Below are 27,575 nucleotides of genomic sequence, written 5' to 3' on the forward strand. Positions count from 1 at the left end.
TAGATTTTTCTCGGCAAGATACTTGTCGACCTGTTCATAGACTATTTTTTCCATGACTTTCGAGATGGAGCTTAGAATAGAAATAGGGCGGTAATTGCCAGGGTCTAATTGGTTTCCTTTTTTGAACAGAGGGGTCACCCTTGCTTTTTTGAAGTCGTTGGGGACCTGTCCCTGTGTGGTGGAGAGGTTGAATATGTGGGTAATGATTGGAGCAATGGAGGCGGCTGAGTCTTTTAGAAATTTGGGGGGGATATTGTCGAGGCCTGTGGCTCTGTGTTGATGAAGAGCACTCAATTTTTTAAACACCTCTTCTGTTTTCACAGGGGAGTTTAAAGTCATCTTTGCAAACACCCTGTTTTTCGTAAAATGAGACAACATACTCCTCACCATATCTCCCAGAGTGTGGAGGAAGTTTTTCAACCAAATCTGAGGCTACGGTCCTGAAGAATATGTTGAGGATTTTACTCACTTCGTGTTTGGATGAAATGAGAGTGTCATTCACCTTGAGGCTTAAGTTTGAAAGCCTGGTTTTCAATTTTTTGCTGCAGCCTAGGAGGTTCTTGAGTAGCCTCCAAAGCTCTCGTGGTTTTATGTGTATGTGTCATTTCAACTATCATTAATTCTGAAATCAATATAATCAACTTTATACATTTTACAAAGAAATATAGCATTTAATTTTGATAAATCTTAAGAATTCAATATTAAAAAATCAGTTAGAATATTATAGAGCTTGTAGATCTGCCATTTTCTGATCTGCCAAGTATAAATAAGGCATCAGGTTAAGGATGTCATTTAATGCTTGAAATCATATACAGTACTTATATTTGTGCATAAATGAGAAACTGGTACCACTGTTAACATCGCAGAAGACATTTTAATGTCAATTCACCAACTGACATACAAATTGAGAGAAATTTGAAAACACATGTACAGAAATTATTCATCAAAAAGTCACATTTTTTACAACTGATGTGATAAACATCATTACACAATGCACATGAAAACACAATACTGTACACTGGCACAGGCCTGCTTATTAATATCTACATTTGCACGAATGCATGCAAGCCCAACACACACACACACACACACACACACACACACACACACACACACACACACACACACACACACACACACACACACACTTTAAAGGAGGTGTAAGTGATTTTCTCTTTTTTTATATACACACGCTAAATAGCTCTATATTCTGATAGTAATCATTGCTATACAGTGTTTGCTCAGCAACTCCCTGTCTCTCCAGCTAAACAGAAAATAGGTTGAGATACCATTTTCATCTAATCAAGAGAGAGAACACGATACAGCATAAACAAGTGAAATTGGAAGTGATTCCAGCAGATATCTTTGAACATTATAACATTTAAGCTGATAAATGGATGCAATTGTTCTTCCAATTGAACCCTTATTGACTGAAATTGGTGACACACTGAAAATGTATTTTTTGTTTATTAAGGAGCAGGAGAGACAGGATAACCCCTGTTGCTGAACAAACACTCCATTACAAAGACAAGTAAGACGCGCGAACGCTGGAAGCGAACGCAGCTCCAAAATATTGTGTATTTAAGGACGTGTGTGTGTGTGTGTGTGTGTGTGTGTGTGTGTGTTTTGACTGTAGCTGCACTCTGGCACACTCTGTGGCTGCACACAGGCAGTGCACGCACAGTATTGCACACAGAGACACACACACACACAAGCCGAGCAGAGTTTATGCTCCACTTGGGCGGAGGCGCGGCTTTCCTTCCGCGTTCGCAATTATTATCAAAACATAGAGTTTTACCTTTTAAACAGTATTTTTGTTTTAACAAAGACATATCACTTGCAGCACCTTTAAAGTGAAAATGTATCAATTTACAGGCATCCCATGACATACTTTAGTACTCAAACACTCCATGGTCATAATACTTCACACAGAACCTTGAATGTACTGTACACACCCTCTCCACTATGGTCTAACTCAGTGGTTACAAGCCTCTCTAACTCTGAGAGCATACAAATGGAACCAAATGGTTTCCATTTGCACGCTCACAGAGAGAGCTATGGGGGTCCTTGAAATAAAAAGGTTTCAGAACCACTGTTCCAAATAGTGTAGTTTGGATTTATTGAGCTTCTGAGCACTAAAATCATCTTCAACAGTGCAGACAGAGCAGGAGTGGCCTCAACTAAGACACTTCATTTTGTAGGTTACAAGGTTAGATGCCAGAAAAGTTACAGCTTCACTTCACATCATTCTCTGTCTGTGTCTGTTGTAAGCTGTACCTCAAACTAGGGCTGGGCGATATGGACAAAATCAAATATCATGATACAGTCTTGTTTGACTAAAAATACCTCAATACCAATATTGTGACGATAATATAAATTTTCATTTAAAGACAGCTCTGCTATTTTTTACCATTTAAAAAAAATCTGGCTTAAATGATTAAAGCCAGGAAAAGACAACACTTATGCCATATCACAATATTACTAGTCTTGTATCACGATAACGATATAATTCATATATTGCCCAGCCCTACTGTAGCTCAGACGGCCAACCGTGCGGAACAAATTCAAAATCTCACTTCCACAAGACACATGAAAAGTAAACAATACTGCAGAAGCACACGTTTTTATGTTGTTTTGACTTTTCTCCTGTTTCTTTCATGGTCTGTTTCGTCTGATATCTCATGGCGTCGTGCGCACGGAGGTCACTGGATTCCTCGGAATAAACACATGGCAAAAACCATCGCAAAGAGCTGGGGAGATAATGAGAAAGACAAGAGTTGGACATGGCTAATTTATTCACCACACATTGTGAGCTTGTAGATGTGCTATTTTCAATAAAAAAAAATATCATATTTTTGATACATTTTGGCACATTTGCGCAAATTAGGGAAGCCAGGGTTAATGTGGCTAACATAATTTGGTTTGATCAAATTGTTGAACTGTGATATTATCAATTATAAATGTCAAACATATCAGACAGTCTACATTTCCCATAAGTAAATGCAAGTATCATTCATTTACTTTCTGATCATTCTGGTCATTAATTTTTTATGGCTGGTGGGGATATGCCATAAGACTTAATGACCAGAGGGGGGGGGTCAAAAGCACCCCCCCCCCCCCCACACACACACACACACACACACACACACACACACACAATCCAACCCTGATTATCATTATCATAATGAAGTTTAGAAAGATATCTATGAACATACTTCAATAGTCAGCACCATGATGGCCAGAGCTCCAGCCATGTAAATGTAGGTTTCAAAGTAGTCCATCATCGCTGAGTAACACCCCTGCATGGAAATGTGAGTATTAGAAGAAGAAAAACATTCAAATGACAGCACGGTTAACCCATTATAAGACCGGGAACGCATCTGTGTCACTTTAGTTTTCTTTGGCTTTTCCAAAAATAGTAGATATACAAGTTCATAGCGCGGCACCGAGTGCCGTGCTATGAGCTTGTAGATCTGCTATTTTTGAAAAATCGTGAATTGTTTTGCAAATCTTTGAATATATATTTTTGAAAGCAAACATTTTTAACTCGAATCTTTGCTTCTGGACGATTATACAAATGTCTTCTAAATCCTAACAGTTTTTTGAAAAAAATAAATAAAAATGTTGCTATAATCAGTGGTTCTTTTTTTTTCATGTCAAAATGTATTTGGCAGCGGATCCCCATCTCAAAATATGTTGTTCCAGGGACCCCCCCGAAGCAAAGATCTGAGTTAAAATGTTTGCTTTAAAAAAACATATATTCAATGATTTGCACACATTTTCACGATTTTTCTAAAATAGCAGATCTACTAACTAGCTCATAGCGTGGCACTCGGTGCCGCGCTATGAGCTTGTATATCTGCTATTTTTTTAATAGCCAAAAAATCTTACAATGACACAGATGTGTTCTCCGTCTTAAAGGAGAATTTTGGACTAAGGTTTTCTTACCTTTTCTATGACGTTATGACGCTATGACGGTAGGATGAATGGTACAGTAGAAAAATGTCATAACTCCATCCCGGGTCTTCCACAGCTTAAAACGTGCGCCAATAGGCCTTGCGCTAGATTGCGTATTCTAATAGCTTTTTTCTTGTTTTTTTTTGGTGAGATCTGACGTTCATAGTGACAGAACACTATGCAACCAAAAAAAAAAAAAAAAAAAAAAAAAACCTAAGTCTCGCTAGACGAGATTGAAATACTGTACCATTCATCCTAAAATATCATAACGTCATAGAAAAGGTAAGAAAACCTTAGTCCAAAATTCTCCTTTAATGGGTTAATCACATGAACCCTAGTATCCCTATTCTGGGTATGTCTTCAGCTATTGATTATGTTCTACTTCTTAGCAATTATTGTTATCGATTCATTTATTTTTCAATTAATCAAATAATCGAGAAGGTTTTAGTTTTTGGGATTATTTTGTTTAAATCTTTTATATACAGGATATCAATTAATCAACACACAAAAAAATGTAATTCCTTTTTTGTAACTGACTAAATCGATTAGTCTGATTCACCACTTAATATTGTAAATCAGCTATTTTCGGTGAAAAGATTTGGTGTGCATAATGACTACTTCTACTTTTGGTACTTTAAGTACATTTTGATGCCAATACTTTTATACTTTTACTCAAGTACAGTTTGAATTCCGGACTTTTACTTGTAACAGAGTACTTCTACATTGCACTATTGATACTTTTACTTAAGTAAAACATTTGTCTGTGACGTCTGTGGCCTAATGCATATCAAACTGGGGGTCCTCGAAATTGAAAAGATATTGAGAATCACTGCTATGTTGAATGTGTTCTTAGTACCTTACCTTGTTGTAGCGGTAGGCCATGCTCCCACCCACACACTGGTCCATATCAACATAGTAAGTGAGGGCCCTCTGGCAGCAGGCTTCAGGTACCATCTTACTGGGGTGGATGAGCCTGAAGAAGCTCTCCTCAAAGTCCTCCGGGCTGCTCACGCCACAGCAGTCAAACTGTGTTCAGAAACATGACGGTCAGGAACCAGTGATGGAATATTCACTCAAGTACTGTACTTTGAGGTATTTTTTTCTTTACGTGAGTATTTCAATAGTTTATAGTTCTACTCCACTACCTCTACAGAGGCAAATATTGTACTTTTCACTCCACTACAATTATGTGAAAACCTTAGGTAGGCTACTAGTTATTTTGAAGATTTCGAATATTATTACAAAACATATTTAATGGATGATTTTGCCAATTAAGCCCTGTTTAATACTTTATCTTTCGAAAATACCCGGGGTGTTGTGAGCTTGTAGATCTGTTATTTTAAGAACATTCAGCTGTCGGGCAGACACCTCTAACTTTTCGTAAATGAATACCCTACTTGATCATACTACAGCGTCACACTAAAGCATCAAAAGGAGCAGATCCACAAGCTCGAAACACGGCGCGAGTACTTCTACCACCACTGGCCAGAACAAAAGAAAACCTCACTTAACATTTTACCGGGAAAGGTCACAGGGTGAACATGGAGTAAGTAATGTTACCATGGTGATAGAGTAAGTAACGTTACCATGGTGATAGAGTAAGTAACGTTACCGTGGTGATAGAGTAAGTAACGTTACCATGATATCATGTACATAAAGCATAACCACCACCACCAAGAAAATTGTCCCGACTCCTATGTGGCTTATCGATTGCTGATTGATCCAGAATTCCACGACGATGGAGATAGAGTTAATAAGGTTACCGTGGTCATGACTGCATTCCACGTGGAGCTGAAGACATCTGTGGTGTTGTGGCCTTGATAGTGACGTTTCAACTCCCTGGTGAAGTATTCTCTGTTCAACTGCATAGACACAGGTACACAGCAGTTATATACTGTAACACAGGTACACCACACAAGTACATATACAACACGGGTACACAGCTACACACGGGTACATAACAGCTTCATGCTAAGAGAACAAGACAGGGTCTGATAACGGATCTCAGTTGTCATGTGGCCAGTATGTGACATCAGTCGCCTATGACGTACTGTATCTATGACAGGCCGACGTGACTTGACTGATTACACACACACACACACACACACACACACACACACACACACACACACACACACACACACACACACACACACACACACACACACACACACACACACACACACACACACACACACACACGTAACAGAGTGGTTCACTACCTCAGCCTGATGGCATGAAATTCTAATATCTCCCCCGAGTGATAGGGATATCCCTTTGGCTTAGTGGGTAAGATGTTGGCTTTCCACGCGGGAGACCCGGGTTCAAATCCCGGGCGTTACAATGGTGCCGTGACCCGGATCAGGTTTCCCCGTGGGAGGAGGTCGAAAGGGGGGTGAGTGTAACAGAGTGGTTCACTACCTCAGCCTGATGGCCTGAAAGTCTAATATCTCCCCTAACTGATAGGGTTATTCCTTTGGCTTAGCGGTTAAGATGTTGACTTTCCACGTGGGACACCCGGATTCGAATCCCGGGCATTACACACACACACACACACACACACACACACACACACACACACACACACACACACACACACACACACACACACACACACACACACACACACACACACACACACAGACAGACAGACCCTCTCGACATGGCTCTTTCAGAGCCATGCCGTAAAAAGTCACTTCATGTCAATGTTTCCCGTTTGATCAATGTAATGTGCCAATAAATGTATTGGCACATTACATTGATCAAACAGGAAACATTGAAACAGTCAAAGACACTGAAAAAGCAGCAAGTAACTCACCTGCTCCCGGAAGAGGAAAGCCAAAATGGCTGCTGCCAGCTCAGCCAGGAAGATGAAGAGGATGAGCATGAAGAACTGAGATGAGAGAAGGTGTAAATATGGTTTATAACTTTATATGCATAACTGTAGGTTATACAGTGAAGATTGTTTATTGTTACATTATATACAAGTGTATGGTCTGGAGCCGTTGGGACTCCCATCACAACATCAGGTCGGTGGGAACTGCCAGCAATGACTACCACCAACAACTGAAAAATATTAGACCACTAAAAAAATGTGATATGAAAACTGGGATGGAGTATCTTCCTTCTGGGCCTACTGGTAGCATGCATGAAATGTTTGAAGCTGACCGGTCCAGTAGTTTGCAAGATTAAGTCGCTCGCTCGCACACTCACTCACTCACTCACTCACTCACTCACTCACTCACTCAATCTCCTTTATTATCTCCTGGCCCAGATAATAAAATAAAATAATATTTATTTCATACCAGATATTGAAATCTAGAATGAAATACACCAAATAGTCCTATTGTTACCTGCCCTGGCTGCAATCTCATTTCAACTCCTCCAGGGGGCACAGTAGCACCATGTATTTTCAGTATTACAAAACTAACAGAGGCAAATTCCATTATCTCAGTATGGCACTACAGTAGCAGTATTTTGTTTTGTATATAGCCTACTCTGCTGCGTATATGAATGACATCTACTCACAAAGAGCAGAAGACATTTGTTCTCTCGCACGGCTCCACAGCAGCCGAGGAAGCCCAGCAGAAAGAGCATGGCGCCCATGGCCAGAATCACGTAGACGCCAGTGAACAGCAGAGGGTTGGCAGCCACGATCTCCCTGAAACCCATTGGATCCACCAGCACCCAGACGCCGACACCCAGCAGAAGCGAGCCACCCAGCTGCAACACAGACAGAGACACAGATACTGTACACCTATACTGTATATGTTGACAAGAATAACAACATTAGGTTAGGGTTGTTCAATGTGTCAACAGCTCCCTCTCTGTGCTGGAAAGTCTTGGATAGCCGATGTGTAAAGTGATGCATTTTTACATAATTCATGTTCTGCAAAATGGCCTTTCAAGTAAACCTAACTAAGGCAGGGGTATTTTCACTATGTTTGACCATGTTCGAAATTCGACGAAGTTCAACAATTTTTGACAATAATGTCATGCCTAATATGGATGCCAGGTTGAAAGTGGGTAAAATGGCACAACAATCTTAAGAAATTAATTGAATTAACATTTTCTTCCCCTTTCCAATTGGCCCACCTGGCCACCACTTGTTCTAAGGTGAGCTTGCTTGGGGCAGACAATAGAATATATGATTTCTACTCAGTGGTGTAAAGTAATTAAGTACATTCACTCAAGTACAATGTTGAGGTGCTTTTACTTTACAGGGTATTTCCAATTATCTATACTTTTACTTCTACTCCACTACATCTCAGAGGCAAATATTGTACTTTTACTCCACTACAATTATTTGAAAACTTTAGTTACTAGTTACTTTGCCGATATAAATGATTACATTATAAAACATACATTAAACACTTTAGCCCTATTTTAGGGCTAAAGTAATAATAGCCTAGATAATAGATAATAGATAGTAGCCTATCTACAAGCTCATAACGTGTCGCATTGCGACGCGTTATGAGCTTATAGATCTGCTATTTTCAAACATTTTAGTACTTTTACTTTTGGTCGTTTGGACGTTTGGATACCAATACTTTTGTACTTTTACTCAAGTACATTTTGAATTCCGGATTTTTACTTGTAACAGAGCACTTCTACATTGCAGTATTGATACTTTTACTTAAGTAAAACATTTGAGTACTTTTTCCACCGCTGTATTCTAGTGTTCAGTCCAGTGTGATGTCTAGTGACCTCAGTATTTCATCAAAGTCAGCAAATGAAACCTCAATCATATATCTCACCAAAACAAATGGCAAACTATCTCATAATGAATAAAGTTCATGATGGCATTTAAATGGTGTGTGTGTGTGTGTGTGTGTGTGTGTGTGTGTGTGTGTGTGTGTGTGTGTGTGTGTGTGTGTGTGTGTGTGTGTGTGTGTGTGTGTGTGTGTGTGTGTGTATGTGTGTGTGTGTGTGTGTGTGTGTGTGTGTGTGTGTGTGTGTGTGTGTGTGTGTGTGTGTGTGTGTGTGTGCGTGTGCGTGTGTACTGTATATGCAGTATGTGTGCGGAGTATGTGGTGAACTCACAAAAATGAAGAAGTTGAATATGAACATGAGGTATTTTATACAGCTGAGACAGTCTGACTCCATGGCTGAAACCTCCCCTTGACCCTGGATAGAACACACACACACACACACACACACACACACACACACACACACACACACACACACACACACACACACACACACACACACACACACACACACACACACACACACACACACACACACACACACACACACACACACACACACACACAATTTAAACATGACTGGAGAGGAGACACACAGAGCCAAACGTATAGAGTACTTGAGTCAAAGTATAGATACTCCCGAGTCCTGGTCAAATATGACTCCACTTCCACTACAAGTGAAAGTTGCTCAGTCAAATGTGTACTTGAGTTAAAGTAATGGACTACTAAAAATACTGTAATTAAAAGTACAAATTGCCAAGTACATTTTCTTTCTAAAAATCTAATGAAATGCATATCAAAATGTCAAAACTAGTGAAAAATTGCAGATCTATAAGATCATAACGCGTCACACCATGACACATTGTAAGCTTGTAGATCTGTGATTTTCAATAGTTTGGAAGTACAATATTTGAAATGTAGTGGAGTGGGCCCGGACAGCTGGCGTAGCAGTTCGGGCACCTAGGCTGCTAATGACAGCGTGTCGCGGGTTCGAATCCCGTTCACGACAACCTTTTGCTGCGTGTCACTCCCCATCTCTCTCCCCAATTCCTGTCAGTCTACTGTACTCTATCAAATAAAAGCAGAAAAGGCCAAAATAAAATTTAAAAAGTACTCACTTAAGTAAAGTACAGACAGTCAAAACATTAAGTAAATGTACCTAGTGACTGGCCACCTCTGCAATTAGTCGGTACAAAAGGAACATGATGGACACAGCTGTCAAGACCTGCGAGCACAAGCTATAGCAAACTGTCAGATGGAACACTTTTGCTTTGCACGCCACTGACAGCCTGTCCCTCTGGTGCCAGTGTGACGGGTGGGAGGACGTGGGAGTGTGAGAAGGAGGAGGAGGACGACATGTTCATGTAAGTTGGCCGGCAGCAAAGCGTGTGAAGACGGTCAACTGTGTGCATTTATACAGGCCCTGATGCTGTTTAATCCATTAAGAGCGGGAACGCATCTGTGTCATTTTAGATTTTAGCGATAACCATAATTTTTATACTTTGGCTATTCAAAAATAGCAGATAACTGGTTGGAATAACGTGTTCCTTCCACGCGCTACGTCCAACCAGGGAAACCCCCCCTGTCAGGTGACAAGAAGGTCAGTTGGCTCTCATGCATTGAAGGAGGCATGAGCTCTGCCCTGGGCTCCCTAGGCTGGTGGGGGGAGTGTAGTGCCCAGGATCACTTAGCAAATTGGCACCGGGTGAAAAAAGGGTTACAAAATCGAGGGATAAAAAACAAAAAAATAAAAAAAAATAGCAGATATACGAGCTCATAGCTCGGCACAGAGTGCCGTGCTATGAGCTTGTAGATCTGCTATTTTTGAAAAATCTTGAACTTTTGTGCAAACCTTTGAATACATATATATATATATATATATATATATTTTTTTTTTAAACAACATTTTTAACTCAAATCGTTGCTTCTGGGGGTCCCTGGAACAACATATTTTGATGGGGATCGGCGGCCAAAAACGTTTAAGCACCACTGATATAGCAACAATAGTTTTTCAGAAGAATTAAGACATTTGTTGAGACGTTTGACAGTTACAAATGTTCGCTAAAGATGTGCACAAATTGTCACAATTAAAAACAAATAGCCAAAGAAATCTAAAATGACAGAGATGCGTTCCCCATTGAATGGGTTAATGGTTTAGATAAAAGTGGTTCTGAAACTTTTTCATGTCAGGGACCCCCAAATTAATATGTATTTGGCCGCAGACCCCCATCTGTAAATATATTTTGTGCCAGGGACCCCTATACAAGATTTAAAATGTTTAAGAAAATATGCTATTTTCAAATACCCTATGTATACAGGGTTAAAGTGGTTAGACAGATTTTTATGCTATATTAACACATTTAGCTGGGGACCCCCTGGAACCCCCCAAAGGCCATACTTTGAGAACCAGTGGTTTACTTACTTACTTACTTATTGGTGGTATTTACTGGTTTAGATCTAGGTATTGGTTGTATTTAGATCAAGGTATCCGCCACATCCATCACTTGTAAGAGAAGAGCAAGAAATACGGTTTAATTTGGTTCAGTGACAGGCTATTTCAAGCTGTCGTGGGCCTGGTGATGTGTGACTTAATTGCAATTATTCTGTTATCAGTCATCAAATCAACTGGGAGAGGAACCAACCTGATATCGTCTGAGCCATCTGTAAAAGGCACAGACACAATGCTCATCGGCACTGGTAATTAATGCTTATTTGCAATCTCGTCTGTGGGCGCTCAGCTGTGTAAGTTGTGTATTTACTTCCTATTTGACCTGTCTGTGTGAGGCTCTTCTTCTAATGAAGAAAAAGGCTGGGTCTGTGACTGACAGTGCACTCAGGATAATTACAACGTCTTTGGGTGAGATATGGGTTAATGAAGCAAACCACCTAAATGTGGTGAAAATGTGTTATAGTCAGATGTGCACAGAACTATAAACACCCTCCTGAGACAGCGGCACATGAATCACACCACAAGAACATGAGTTATAGCAAACCCGCTCAACATGGTTACAAAAGATTAAAAAAGGCACAATTAAAGCTCATTTGTGACAAGAAACACTAAGCATGAAAGCATATGACAGTGAGAAATGTGAGAGCAAAGAACAACATGAGTAGGCTACACAAAGGGTTGACGTGATCACAAAACCACTGTCTGTTTTGGAGAGAGGACACATTGTTATTATTATTCGTTTTTTTTTTGTTGTTTTCTCCCAATTTACATACATTGACATGTCTTCTCTGATACACATGAAGTCACCAGACGTTTCTTTTCACCTGACAGTCAGTGATGAGTTTAGACGGGAGAACGTGACTTGCGTGGGTGTGGAAGAACACACTATACAACCCAGTTCTGTTCACTGCTGAACAACTATTCCACAACCTCTGAATGCTATATAGAATCTGTTAAATCTATTTTAAAATATCTGTACATTTTATTTTTGAATTTCCATTTCTGATAAGCAGCAAGCTATTTAGGCTTCGATTATTTAGATTTATATTACTGCTCCAGACTGTATGACGGAGGCATTTGAAAATTGTGGGAAGCAACAGTCTGGCTCGCAAGACTACTGTGCAGTCCTTTATTCTGTTGACAATAGACTTCATAAATAAAGCTTTACCTTCATAAACATGCAGGTATGCACACGTGCAGGCACACGCGCACACACACACACACACACACACACACACACACACACACACACACACACACACACACACACACACACACACACACACACACACACACACACACACACACACACACACACACACACACACACACACACACACACACACACACACACACACACACTCCATTCAGTTTCATGCAGCCAGACAAGAGGAGAGCAGCTCTACTGATCTTCAGTCATATTCATGCATGTTTCTCCAGGGATGTTTCCTGCAGTACAATAGTAGAATATCCCTGAGGTGTTGGGCTTCATCCACCCATGCTGGGATGGACCCTATGTATAGTACTATCAGCATACAAAGATGCAGGTGTGCCATTTGTGTGTGTGTGTGTGTGTGTGTGTGTGTGTGTGTGTGTGTGTGTGTGTGTGTGTGTGTGTGTGTGTGTGTGTGTGTGTGTGTGTGTGTGTGTGTGTGTGTGTGTGTGTGTGTGTGTGTGTGTGTGTGCGCCTGTGCGTGTGTGTGCGTGTGCGTGTGTGTGTGTGTAGGCACACATGCTCTGAAGATCAAGAGAGGAAAAGTGCTTTGTTATATTGAACATGATAGATAGATAGATAGATAGATAGATAGATAGATAGATAGATAGATAGATAGATAGATAGATAGATAGATAGATAGATAGATAGATAGATAGATAGATAGATAGATAGATAGTTCTATCATCAATCGGTTTCATACAAAATGGAGCTTTCTTTTAGCCCACAGCATAGCAAGGAGGACTGCAGTGTCAGCACATTGTATCAGTGCAACAAGATACCAGACTGAAGCCACAAAGCAGCATTCCAGTTAGGTACTGGTAACCTACTGCTGACCGGGGACGCCTGCAGTCCAATAAATCACTGGTTCTCAGAGTGGGGTGAGGGGGTTCCAGGGGTCCCCAGCAAGCAAAATTAGTTAATATATATATCACAATCAGTTTAACCACTTAAACCCTACTTTGGCTATTCAACAATAGCCCATATACAAGCTTGTAGATCAGATTGTTTTCAAATGTCTCTAAAAAAATATTTTTTTTTAAAGAAAAATCACACACAACTTCTCTTATGGGGGTTTCTGGCACAAACTCTTTTCAGGTGGGGGTCTGCGGCCAAATGCATATCAATTTGGGGGTCCTTGACATGAAAATGTTTGAGAACCACTGCAATAAATCAGTGTCAGAGGGGCTGGGACTGGTTTCATCCATCAGGACAGAAGCGTGGTCTGCAGTATAGAACAGGGAGGACAAGGCGGATCCGTGCGGACGTCACGTGATCTTCCAGCTCCTTAGTGAGGAACGTGACCTGGCTTTATCACAAACACATTGAGGGGAGAGCTATGGGATTTGGGGTTGTTCCACGTTATCTTTCAATGCATTTTCTCCCTGTCCTGCTTGGTTTCGCGTTTAACCACATGAACCCTAGCTATTCTGGGCATGTTATAATAGGTGAACAGTCAAAAATAGCCAATCTTCCAGCTTGTGAGCTTGTAGATTAGCTATTTTCAGCTGAGATTTGATGTAGATAGAAAAAAAGAAGCAGTCAAATAAAGACCCCAGGGGGACCCAGGTCAACAAAGTGGTTTACGTTGTTAATCTGAATGCAATGTTCCATCGATTCCCATAATGGTCAATCTAAAATAAAATGAGGCTTTCTTTTTTTTTCGGCACAAAAGGAATGCTTTATGGAAAGGGTCAGTCTTCCTGGCATTTTGCTAATTGTAAGCCACTATGATTAATTACCTATGGTGTTCAGTGAAAGTTAGTCTTGGGGGTTGTACCTCAGTGGTAAGCCACAAATAGACATTTTTCCTTCTCTGTTTTAATAAACAGTAAATTGTAAAGACAAAGGAAGCCTACAGCAGAGACATATATTGCCTTTTTGGTTGTTGCAGAGAACCTATACTTTTCTCATTTCTTCTTGCCCTCCCACACTATGTCCAACATGGTGTCTTTCAGTTAAGTGAACAACACTATGAATTTGACTGTGTATACTGAAAATGTTCTGGGTTGAAATGTCTTGATAAAGTGAAAGACAAGAATTCCACCATCATGATGTTGGCTGATGGACTAAAGCCTCAGAATACTGTGTTTAACCTTGGAAACCCCCTTCTTTCTGCTCCCTGCATGCTTCCAATGCTGGAGACAAACCAGCCTGTACCACTGTAGTCAAAACATGAGGGAAATGCTCACTGAATGATACCAGCGAGTGTGTGGTCAGATATACGACACCTCAAATCACAGCTGCAGTGTTTAGGATTCCCAGTCTGGCCTTTCTCTAACAACAGTGGTTCGCAAACTTTTAACAAATATATATATATTCAAGGACCTCCATATCTCTGAGAGTTGCACACTCTCAGAGTTACAGATCTGTAAGGGTCCATTTGGACCCCCTCAAGGAACGATGAGGGTCCCCGGACCCCATTTTGGCTGAAGCCATTATGTCTTCAGCCAAAAAAACTAATGTTGGCTTCATGAAACTGAAGTACAGATCCTTCTCCTTGTGGTTCCTGTTAACCAGTAAATCACTGTGGTGTCGAATGATTTAAGGGTCAATGTGCTTTAGACCAATTCAGAGCATTTGGAGAGAGCTCTGAATATCAAGACCCAGGGGAGTGCTTTCAAAGAACCTTTTGTCTCTCTCTCTCTCTCTCTCTCTCTCTCTCTCTCTCTCTCTCTCTCTCTCTCTCTCTCTCTCTCTCTCTCTCTCTCTCTCTCTCTCTCTCTCTCTCTCTCTCTCTCTCTCTCTCTCTCTCTCTCTCTCTCTCTCTCTCTCTCTCTCCAATGGCACTCCAGCCTAATACCATAACCTTTAAGGGCCTGCCACCGTGCTTCAGAGCGATAAAGAACCTGGTAGAATCAAATTATCTTGAATTGCTTTTCATATTTTGGGTGGATGGATGTTGTTCTTTTTATAATAATAAAAATACTGAAAGTAATGAACTAAGAAAAACAAATAAGAAAATTATTGATACGTCAGAAATAAAGTACAGCCAGAAGGGCAATAAACCTCTTACAGTAGATATGATATTTAACAGCAATGGAGAATGGAGAAGATGCAAGAAGGCAAAAGGCATACATAATACTATATGCATGCCATCAATTTCACTTGTCTATTTAACTTGTCTATGTACAGTAGATGTGCAAGTAACTTTTTGAGTAACTGCTAGGAATTCTTACAGTTTTTGGTTTATTCATTATATTTTTTTGTTCTTCCTCATTCAGGGCTCTGATAGCCATAGGGGAAAATAACTTTCTGAGCCTTGAGCACCGGGCTTGAGATACCTCCAGTGCTTTCTCAGATCACATTGTCACAATCAGTGTCTGTTACTTGGGGTGCCATTGTCTACCATGTTCTGAATGTTGAAAAAGGCTAGTGTGAACAAATATTTCTGAAGTGGACAGGCGGAGGCATGTCTGTCAGGTCTGTTTGTTCAGCTTTGGGAAAACACAATCACCTCAACAAGTTACTAATCTAAACGTATTGATTGCTACATTTTATAAAAGAAAAAAAGAGGATGGACATAATATGACAAGAACTCATCATGTTAGCTCTGTAGCAAGCTGTCCGCCCCTCACTGGCACAGTGGAATCAATGATGAGGCTCCACACCAGTGATCAATAGCTGATTAACTGTTCTCTATTCGCCAGAGGATTCATCAACATCAGACACCCCTCCTCTTTCCTCCCAGAGGAGATCAGCTTGGTTTATAGGTGAGAAGTTGTTCTGCCATTGCTCACTGGGAGTCGTTAGGCTGAGTAGTTGTGTCTCAAACGAGCAGGATTTACTTTCCTCTGAATCGTGCACGTACGTGCACGATTCAGAGGAAAGTACGTCCTGTTCGCTCTGGAGAACAATATTGAATGATGGCAACTGAACAGCAATTGTCCAATTCAAGTGCTTTTGTGATTTACGGTGTAGCAAGAATGCAATGACACACTACGGTTTCCTGCTACTCAGATACTGAGGTACAGCATTAGCTGAACTAAATAAACTTGATAACTTCAACATATATGTAAAACCTTATGTTCAAAATTGGCATACATGTCATGTCTTTGTGAGTGACCCAGGTTCTCTAGCTCTCCAGTCTGTTCCCTAAGAACATAAGAAGACATAAATACAGTATGTATGACTTTTACAGAACATGCATAAAGCGTTTTCTGTATTCCAAACAGATAAAGGCAAGGAAGTGTAGATTGTAAGTGATATTTGCCAGTGTAAATAACGGGGCAGTTGAATTCATGTGAGACCCTGAGGCCCAGCTATTGTTGCGATAGTACATTCATTACTCCCACCACTGGGAGGATGAGCGGACTTACTGTACATTTTCCAATTTTTCTTCTGTTAAGGTTGCCAAAAAACAGCTTATCAATAATTGATTTGACCCAGATTTGACAGAGTTGACCATGACAAAAACCTGCATGCACAATATAATGCTATAGTGGCATGACAAAACAAATGTGTGTGTGTGTGTGTGTGTGTGTGTGTGTGTGTGTGTGTGTGTGTGTGTGTGTGTGTGTGTGTGTGTGTGTGTGTGTGTGTGTGTGTGTGTGTGTGTTTAAATCTATAAAATGTACATTATTCACGACATGATTCATAATATTCAATAAGATTAACGATATACTAAGCGCAGAGCTTAACAATTTATCCTCCCTCCCTCAGGACAGAGGTTCAGCTGAATTCACACAATGCAATATAAAGGGCATGCAGGCTACATCGCCCGGCTGTTTCTATAGAAACCAACACATGAAAGGAGGACAAAATCATGACGGATGCTGATGTTGTGATGCTATGCTATCAGGAAACGCCCCAGGCTCTAACGTCACATCAATAATGAAACATTTCTTATGGTGCACAGTAGATTCACGCCATGCACACTGTGACCTTGACCAGTCGGTTTTCAAATTGGGGGCCGCAACCCCCCTAGGGGCCGCCAAGACGGCCAATTGGAAGGAGAGGGAAAAGAGATTTTTTTTTTTTTTTAAATGTATACATGTTTTTTTATTTCAATTAAAATGCAATTCACACGATTATTGTGCCAGTTAAACCACTTTCACCCTGGCGTCCCTAATTTGGTTATGTCATTATTGTCAAAAATGTTCAAAATCTTTTGGAAACAGAGAAAATAGCAGATCTACAAGGTCACAATGCACCGCGTTGCAACATGTTTCAGCTTGTAGATACCGGTAGGCCTTTCTTTCTGTTGTAAGCCATTCCACAATAGGGGGACAGTTCAGCTATGCGGTTGTCCAGAACCGCCAATATTCCCATATATGGGCATGCCCATACAGTATATGGGACTGACCGACTTTAAATTCGGCGTGGACCCGAGGGTGTGATGCGGCGAGTGGGAAGTCGGTCGGATCAGCGGATCTCCCAAAAATCCCCATAGATGGAGTACGGTACACTGACGTCAATATGGCGTCAGCAGACTGACCTGGACTCCATATTTGGGCATGCCTGACACAGAACTCCATATATGGGTATAAAAGGACACAGACAGAAATCTCCACACAGACAGACGGGTACAACCGTACTCTGACACTGGTACAACGGGTATCATAGCAACAAACTACTGTCAACTCAGATGGCCTCCCAGCTCAAGGTGTCTTCTCGTTGAAGGCCAAATGCTTGCTCAGGGGGGAAATGTTGGGTATCTGCTTTATGTGCAAACTTGTTGTTGCTGTGATAAGCTTTCTTGGGTTTAAAATCCTCTTAGCAGACCTTGTATTGAACTATAATTTCCTGTGCTTTTTTTGCAAACTGCTAATAAATTCAATCAATCAATCATTTAACACTAAAACTGAATTGAAAAAAAACTATGCAAACAGGAAAGTAAAATGTAGTGTGCATTTCGCAATCTGCCGAGATATGTTATTTGGGACCAATGTGTTGGATGGACAGATGGATAAACAGAGTGACAACAGTCATCCTAAGAGCCTGGCGGCTAGCGACATTAAAAACTGAAATAAACACTAAACAAGCATGTAATCCCCGATAAGATGTAACAATCTCTTTGGCTTACCCATGAACATTTTGGAACGACTAACCGGACAGACAGACAGACAGACAGACAGACAGACAGACAGACAGACAGACAGACAGACAGACAGACAGACAGACATACAGACAGACAGACAGAGTGGCTTTTACCTTTTGTAAAAAGCACTCTGCCTCATGAGGAGGATTGCAAAGTCATGGCATCACGGGTTTGATTGGAGCATACAAACAATGAACCACATTAACCCTGGCGTCCCTATTTTGGGCATGTCATTATACTGTAGGTGAAAATTATTCAAACTTTTGAAAATGTCTAGAGGATCTACAAGCCGATCTACACACTCGCAATGCGTTGTTATTCCTTGTATGACAAAGTATATAGAGCTTAAGTGTTTTTAATATTAGATTGATAAACGCAGTATAATGAGCTGGTGATCATCTGAGCAGCCAGCAGCTACAGGTTGCTGACAGCAGATAGCTGAGGATGACGGGCCTGGTAAACACAAGACACATGACTCACTGACCAAATGCTTCCCACATCCCACACACCATGACCCTTTATTCTGCTTTCAATTATCTCCAATGGTGTTTGAGAAGCCAAAGAGGTTTTCTATGCGTAAACGAAGTGACTAATGTTGCACTGTTTTTCTCTCTGTGTCATAACATCAAATATGTGGAGGTGTGCAAGGATCCCACCTCACTTGTGGAAGACTTTTGGTAGAATTACACTGTATTGTTATTATGATAGTTCACCTTTGGCCTTAAGATATGTTCTCACCATTTGAATATCATAGATTCAAGATGATTGTTTTGGGTACAGCTTGATCCTGTGACTCAAGCAGTTCCTCCATTATCTTTGTATGTAGCTGTGCTTTTTCCCGTCTTCTTCTCCACCAAACTAGTGTTTTTATTGCATTGGTTCTCAAAGTGGGGTCCGGGGACCCCCAGGGGTCCTTGGGGTGGTTCCAGGGGGAAAAATGTGCAAAATGTGTTAATATAGCATCACAATCATTTTAACCACTTTAACCTTTTATACTTTGGCTATTCAAAAATAGCAGATATACAAGCTCATGGCTTGTAGATCTAGACCTGATTCTGAGGATAGGAAGTTTAAGAGGGGACAGGTCACTGTGTCCCTGTTCTTCAGGTAACTTGCGTGATCAAATTTTGCATTTGACAAATTATTAAGACTAGTCCATACCTGTTGAAGTGTACACGTCAACTGCGACTACAGAACCTATAGCCGTGACAAAAATTCTAATAAAGAGCTTTAATTTGGGAAAAGTAAAAAATCTGCTTCATCGGTCTGCATATGCCCATGTGGCCATGACCAGATTGATTGATCACATCAGATCAGATCAATATACCAAGCCACTAAGGAGAAAAATGCCTGAGAACGGCCACATAACTGTATGAATGTCCCTGTCTGCCGATTTGTCATTATGTCACTGTAGCATGCTGAGTGCTACTGTGGGTTGTTGCCAACACAATATTGATGAGATAATTTTGTAATTCAAGCTTCTGCACTTTATTGACTACACACACGTACATGAACAACAACAACACAGGATTATATCGGAGCTCAATGTTTATATAGGTCAGCCTCTCTGGCTCTGCTGCTTGCTAAGCATTTAGATCAAAGTCCTTTCTAACTTTATACCGAGCCGAGGTCCAGTACACTACTAATCTCTCAAGAACAGATTCCGACCTGCGGTGGAATCTGTCGGAGCGGTTCGTCCTAACCAGTGCGCATTGGCTAAAAGTGGGCGTGCCTTCAGATCAGGAAGTGGGCCGCGCTTTACCCAATCAAATGTAGTGGGCGGGATTCACGTGTCCATCCACCATGATCCACCCTCCCCCCCTCGAAACTAGCCGAAACTAATTTAACAATAGCGTCCTCGGAGCGGACAAAACCACGGAAAGATATTCACATTTTAAATTACTCTTTCATCATAGAAACAAGTGGGCTTATAACCAAAACCATCCATGTTCTCTGGGAGAAGTGGTGTTAGTGTTCCGTGTAGAAATATTGTTAGTGGGAATGAAAACATGGTCGCACCAACCGGAAGTGATGCGCTATAGGCAGACATGAAACCGGTGTTTCCCTGCGCTCTAGTCTAACATTATACTCCTGCCAGACTCCACAGAATATCAGAAAAGCAGAGGTCGCTGTTTTTCATTTTCTGTGGGGTCTGGCTACGCGAGACTAGTACACTACTAAAGAGAAGAGCACAATTAGACAATTAGAAATACCTGACGGGCCGAGCCCAAATCACACAACTCTACCACTGTCACCCTGCACCAACCATCAACCAATAAAAGTAAAACCACGGCATGTCCATCCTTCCGGGCTATGGAGCCGCGACGGTGACTACAGATCCCATAGCCCATGGCAAAATGCTAATAAGCAGCTCAAATTTGTGAAAAGTATAAAATCAGCTTCCTCATTCTCTGCAATGGTCAATGCCCATGTGCAGACAGACAGACAGACAGACAGACAGACAGACAGACAGACAGACAGACAAGTCATTTTATAGTAGGATAGGAGAGTATGATAGTAAGGATTTATAGTAGGATAGTAGGATGGTAGGATATGTCAGAGTTGCTACTTGACTTGACTCTACTCCAGCCATTCCCATCATGTAGGCTGGGGCCCTATTAATATAAAATAATGTAAAAGAAAATGTTGGTAATGGTATTTTTTCTTTAAAAACTTGAAAACATGAGTTTTCTTTGTGATACACTGATAAATATGAACTTAATGTATAATACGTTAGTTCCATTGATCCAATCCAGAACACAATCGATTGATTGATTATTAAAATAAACATGCTCTGAAAATGTACACGGCCCACCCATCGGCCCACCCAACACGACAGCCGTGCAATCGCTTTCAAGGTCTTCAAGTGGGCTCTGATCCAGAAAAAGTTTGGAAACCAGACTGCTCTACTCACTTTAATTCATTTTCCACTGCAGATAGAGCCCCCTCAGCATAGCTGCTGATATCTATTTCACATGTACAGTCCAACAAAAAAAACGGTTTGTGATAACATTTTAGGCGAGAAATACGCAATGCAGTATTGCAGGTTGCTCAATATTGACTCATTTCACATCTGCAACATCTAGTTGAAAAGTTTGTTAACATTATTCAGGAGCGTCCATGGGGACACAGACAGTGTTCCACCATCACCAACCAGAGTCAAGCTGGCCCTGGGCATCATGGGCAACTATGAAGCACAACGTTTAGTTTCATCATCCACACCTGGCCATTTGTTCCAATTATTTAAATTCGCAAATACAACACATACTTCATCTTTAGTTTGTGCTTTTTAGGTTGCTGGTCTATTAATACTTTTTTTTTGTTGAATGTCAATGCTAAAGCTTTGTTGTGCTGTAAATGTTGAATATCACTTCTGAATGGGCAACAGTGCTGGTTTCATATTCCTGCAGAAGGCATTTCCTAAAGAATAATTTATGCAACGGGACTTAGTTATGCAACTGGATAATTCAAAGCACTGTCGTCTGGAGGTGGCAGGCAGCAGCTCAGTCTGTAGGGACTTGACTTGGTTCAAGTCCAGCACAGACCACAGCATGGAGTGTGTGGACTGGAGAGGTGCCAATTCACCTCCTCTGTACTGAGGTGCCGTTGAGCAAGGAACCAAACTTACTGCTCCTGTGTGCAAGTCTATATTTTGAGCCAATGGGTGTGTAATAGCTGAGTAATATTATTATCATTATTATTATATTTCATATTGTTGTTTTTTTTCTTCCTTTTTAGTGCAGGTTGGCAGGTCGAGTTCGGATTGTTTTGTATGTGCATGACAAATAGCACCAGTACATAACTAGAGCACTAAATCACACAAGTCAGCTATGTATTTTTTATTTATTCATTTATGAATGAATTAACCATGCAGTAATAAAAGTAAGTAAAACATATTGTCTTGCTTACTTGGGGCCCCCCAAGGCCATGGGGCCCTTAGTGGCTGCTTAGTTGTCTGTCATGCCCTGTGCAACTCACTTGCGATCTTATCAGAGCTCTATTTATTTATTTATTGTCATTATGCCAATTAATTCACCCCCACACACATTTGTGTGTTGTCACTGCTGTTGTATCCTACTGACTCACTCACCTGCCAGTGAGGAGCCCCCACCGGGAGGACATAGAGCCTTCCTACTCCTCCCAACCAATACTCCCTGCTGACAGGTGCCGCCCCTGCTCTTAGGAATGCGTGCAGTGAGTGATATCACCCTCCCCACCCGAACACGGGTCAATTGGGTTCGTATACACGCTCGACAAAGATGCACCATGGGTGCGCAGGCACTTTACCACTGCGCCACCCAAGCGCCCTTATCAGAGCTCTATGTATTGCACAACTTGGATGGACAAAAATGTACATTACTGATGTCCAGGTGGCAGATTTGAGAAATAATAATAACCGAACAACTGTGCCAGACTATATATTACTCACACAGTATGGTATTGTGCTTGTAAAGTGCTGTATAGTAAATACCACTGAACGGAACTGAAACCAATATTCTGGATAAGTCTGTCTTTGCAATGCGGAAACAGAACACCCTATAGCAACCAGGTGCATTTTGGCAGTTGCTGTGTGGATCAGAGTTTATGGGTGGGTGTGGGTTTCTCATCAGAACCTTTCGTACAGATTATGCAACTCTTTGCAGAGCCATTGGACCACTGTTTAGAGGCCTGCAGGACCACACAGGGAGACCCGCTGCTGTAGCAGCCTCATTGTAACAGCCAGCGCCATCTGGTTCCGTTTCTGGAGGATACACTCTGAACATGCATGGAGGGAGGGTGCATGGGGCATGGGGTTGGGGGCTCTTGGTGTGTGTGTGTGTGTGTGTGTGTGTGTGTGTGTGTGTGTGTGTGTGTGTGCGTGCGTGCGTGCGTGCGTGCGTGCGTGCGTGCGTGCGTGCGTGCGTGTATTACTATACATGTGAGGGCCAAACGTCCCCAACCAGTATAGTAGAATATGAGAAACATTTAGAAATGGCTGTTTTCTATGGGTGCGTTACTGTAACAAGATCCTGCTCTTAATCATTGGGTCTCAGCTGTAACTCGGTAGTAAAATAACTGAATGCGTTTGGTTGTAGTGCAGTAAAACCACAGCTATCATACCACATGCATGATGACATATCCACAGCCACTGCCCTGAAACAGCTCTAGCTCTCTAACCCCTAATGAACGTTGCACACAGCACCTTCGAGCACCTTATTGAACCCGTCCCTAGCGTCCTTATTCTGGGGAAAACATTTTTGCAAAAATGGTAGATCTACAAGCTCTCAATATGCGTCAAGTTGTGAAAGAAACAGTTTTGATACTACTGCTACTCTTTTATTCTTGACTATTCCTTTTGTTTTTGTTTGTTATGCTATTTTACTTTTACTGTTAATATTACGATTATTGCTGCTACAATGTCTGAGGACCCACAACTAATTATTGTTATTGTATCTTATGTGCCAGTAGTCCAGTACAAGATCTAACACAATGAAGAAACCTTGAACCTTAAACACAGCAACAGTGTTCTGTCTTTTTTGGGGGTGGGGTGGGGTGTGGGGTGGGGTAGGTCTTCTGTGCAGGGTGACAGGGTGACCATCTGCTTTTAAATTCAGTTTGACTGAACTTAATCTCATTATGAGTGGAAGTCTTTGAAAGAGCAGCCGAGCATTAGCATTAGCATCATGTGTCCTCAGTGTGTTTTTGGAAAGCCCTGCATGTCAATAGGCATTGTTCAAGCGTGGTCATTTAATCAGCAGCTTCAAGGATGGCTCCGTTTATGTTATTAAAACCAGCCTTTTAAAGCAGTAGAGTGCCTTTATCACTCTGTCATAGGATTTCTTCATTAGCTAATCACCGGCAGTCCTAAAAGTGTAAAGAAATTGATTATTTAACACTAACAGAAACAAAAGAAGATTCATCCCAGACTTATTTTGTTCAGAAAACCAGTTGTAATCAGGTGTAGTGCTGAGATTCGACCTGCTATAACCACTTAAACCAACCAGGTTCCCCCAAGGAGCTGTACTCACCTCCTGTTTTTCTCTCTACATCAAATTGACTGATTGATTGAATACTGTAGTCAGAAAAGTACAGTAAGACATTTAGGCTAAAAGTATGGCACAAAAAGGTTCTGGGGACTTGTTTCCAATGTTGTCCTATAATCTCTTCACCAAAAACCCTGACCACCTCACAACAACCTTATGAGATTGTAGATTGGCTATTTTCGCAGAAGTAGCCAATGTACAGAATGTTCGCCTATCATTACATGCTCATGGTAAGATGCATGTGGTTAACCAGTCTCGTGTCTTCACAAAAGAAGGACAAGGTGCCAACTACCAAATTGAAAGAGTGATTTAATCAGTGGCTCTTGCACCATGAACCACGATGCACCATGAACCGCGGTAACCACGTGTAACGCCCGGGATTCGAACCTGGGTCTCCCACGTGGAAAGCCAACATCTTAGCGCCAAAAAGCCAACATCCTACGCCAAAAGGAATTTCCTATAGCTCGGTGGAGATATTAGACTTTCAGGCCATTAGGCTGAGTTTGTGAGCCACTCTGCTACACTCAACCAACCCCCTTTTGAAGGGAATTATCTTTAGCTTAGTGGAATAGTAAAATGTTGGCTTTCCACGCGGGAGACCCGGGTTTGAATCCACGGAGCACCACAGACCCTGGTGACCACTGTGCACTCACCACTCACTGCTCCATGTGAGTGCACATGCTACACATGCTACAATACACGCAGCAGAGTGCTTCCTGACCTGTGGTGATTCTATTGGCACAATGCGGCATGGATGGTCTTTCAACACTCTGTGACCCACTGGTTTTGTCAAGCGAGGCAACACTCTCACTCTCACACACACACACACACACACACACACACACACACACACACACACACACACACACACACACACACACACACACACACACACACGCACACACACACACAGTGATCCACAAATAGATCAAATGAAAGGAGGGGGACAGATGGATCTGTGAATCACATGACCAGACACACATTGGTCACGTGACCAGACAACATTGGCACACTCACATCTAGACCAGTGGTCTTCAAAGTGGTCTGGGGGGGGGGGGGGGGTCCAAATGGGCCCTGGCCCCTTACAGTTCTGTAACTCTGAGTTATGGTGGTCCTTGAAATTCAAAAGTTTGAGAACCACTGATCTAAATAAATAGTGCATGTTCAATCAGATATGTCCTTTAGCATGGTTCATTATCAGTCTCAGTTCATTCATACAAAGCCATTCAAAGTGCTTTAACCCCTGTGCACAAAAAGACACATGAACAATGGCTATTCTGTGAAAATAGCTCACAACATTTCTCAACGGTCCACAAAGTATATAGGCCTACTGTATTTTTCAAGTGGTTACAGGCACAAAGATTGAACTACTGATGTACTGGTAAATGGTAAATGGTAAATGGTGCATTTATATAGCGCTTCTATCCGAAGCGCTTTACATTGATAGTGCCATTAACCCATTCACACACACATTCATACACCGATGGCGGAGGAAACCATGCAAGGCACCAACCTGCTCATCGGGAGCAATTAGGGGTTCAGCGTCTTGCTCAAGGACACTTCGACACTAACTCTAGGGGAGCGCCCCAGCCCGGGATCGAACTGGCAACCTTGCGGTTTTCCAGCTCACACTACCCGGCCACTCTACCCCTGAGCCACTGCCGCCCCGGGGGGGAAGAAAAATAAATCAATGTGACAAGTTAATCAAGTTAATTGAGGAGTAATTTGGGGAGAGGGGAGAAATAGCAAAAATAGATGAATTATGAAAGGGTTAATCTAAACTCTTCAATCTCTAAATTGGATCTATGTAGATCAGGATCTACATTGTAGATAGTAAAACATAATAATGGAACTTTGGAGCATGAACTCTGTCATTTTCTAATAGGCTGATGCATGCATTTTTTTCTAATTTAATTAATTAGACAACACTAACGTTCAAGAATTAAGGCTTAAAACATTAATTGAAACCTTTCTATTTTACTGGTCATTTTCCTTCAGCTGAACTTTATCCATAGCCTTTACTCCCCACACACACGCGCGCACACACACACACACACACACACACACACACACACACACACACACACGCACGCACACGCACGCACGCACACACACACACACACACAGAGCGAGTAACCCCCCATTTCATGGCTCACCTGTCAGTAATATAATTCAGAATGTTTCTCCACTCTCAAACCCAAAATACATGTGTGTATCTGTTTAGAAAACTGCAGCTTTCTTAATAGCATTCTGGCCAGAATGCGTTTGCAAAACTGAAAGTGGACTGAGTGACATAAAGGTGTTTCCGAATTGTAACTCTTTTTAAAACAATCTCAAACAGTGCTGTTGCAATACATGTAGATTCAGGTGTAAAGTAACCAAGTACATTTACTCCTTGAGGTATATTTACTTTACTGGAGTATTTCAAATGTTCTACTCCAGTACATCTCAAAGGTAAATATTGTACTTTTTACTCCACTACAATTATTTGAAAACTTTAGTTACTAGTTACTTTGTATATTTTGATTATCATTACAAAATATACATTTGGCAGATCTACAAGCTCACAGTTGCATCAGGCATTGTGAGCTTGTAGATCTGCTATTTTCAAAAGATGTTGTACATAACCTGTGACATGGGACATTCTACATATTGGGTACTTTTACTGTTGGTACTTTAAGTACATTTTTATAGCAATACTTTTGTACTTTTACTTACTCAACTCAAAGAATTCCAGACTTTTACTTGTAACAGAGTCTTTCTACATTGCAGTATTGATACTTTTACTTAAGTAAAACATTTGAGTACTTTTTCCACCGCTGCTTAATCGTAAAACGGCAACTCCTGAACAAATGCTTCATATCATTTCAAAATAAATAGTCTACAGATACGGTAGAAAGAATGCGAACCTGCTGGTATCAAAGCACTTTGTAAACTGATGATAATATCAAAAACTACAGAAATTCGTTGATTTCAATAGCACGTGGTAATGCTGTCAGTCTGTTATTGTACAGGCAGATAATAATAATAGATGAAAGAATTGCATCTTACCGCAATAGACGCGTGTCTCCTGAAAAACCTAACACTCGTTCAGATCGTTCTATTTGTAGTTGAATGTTGTGATATGTGTCCCAATGAGTCTCTGTTTTCGGCACAATCATAAATCCTGATTCACGATTGC

At 41.2% G+C, this 27,575-nt stretch overlaps 1 protein-coding gene across 1 annotated transcript; it reads right to left on the reverse strand.

Annotated features, from left to right (window-relative positions):
• Positions 1-1,859: 1,859 nt before the first annotated feature.
• tspan18b (tetraspanin 18b) lies at positions 1,860-27,575 on the reverse strand. The gene is made up of 8 exons (XM_084058094.1): positions 27,446-27,575; positions 9,001-9,084; positions 7,486-7,680; positions 6,776-6,850; positions 5,721-5,819; positions 4,819-4,983; positions 3,216-3,299; positions 1,860-2,750 (listed from the first exon to the last, which is right to left on the reverse strand). The coding sequence occupies exons 2-8, from the start codon at positions 9,061-9,063 to the stop codon at positions 2,703-2,705; spliced, it is 729 nt and encodes a 242-aa protein (XP_083914220.1). The 5' UTR covers positions 9,064-9,084; positions 27,446-27,575; the 3' UTR covers positions 1,860-2,702.

Source organism: Gymnoscopelus microlampas, assembly GCF_963454915.1.
Source record: "Gymnoscopelus microlampas genome assembly, chromosome: 1".
In the NCBI taxonomy this organism is placed as follows: Eukaryota; Metazoa; Chordata; class Actinopteri; order Myctophiformes; family Myctophidae; genus Gymnoscopelus; species Gymnoscopelus microlampas.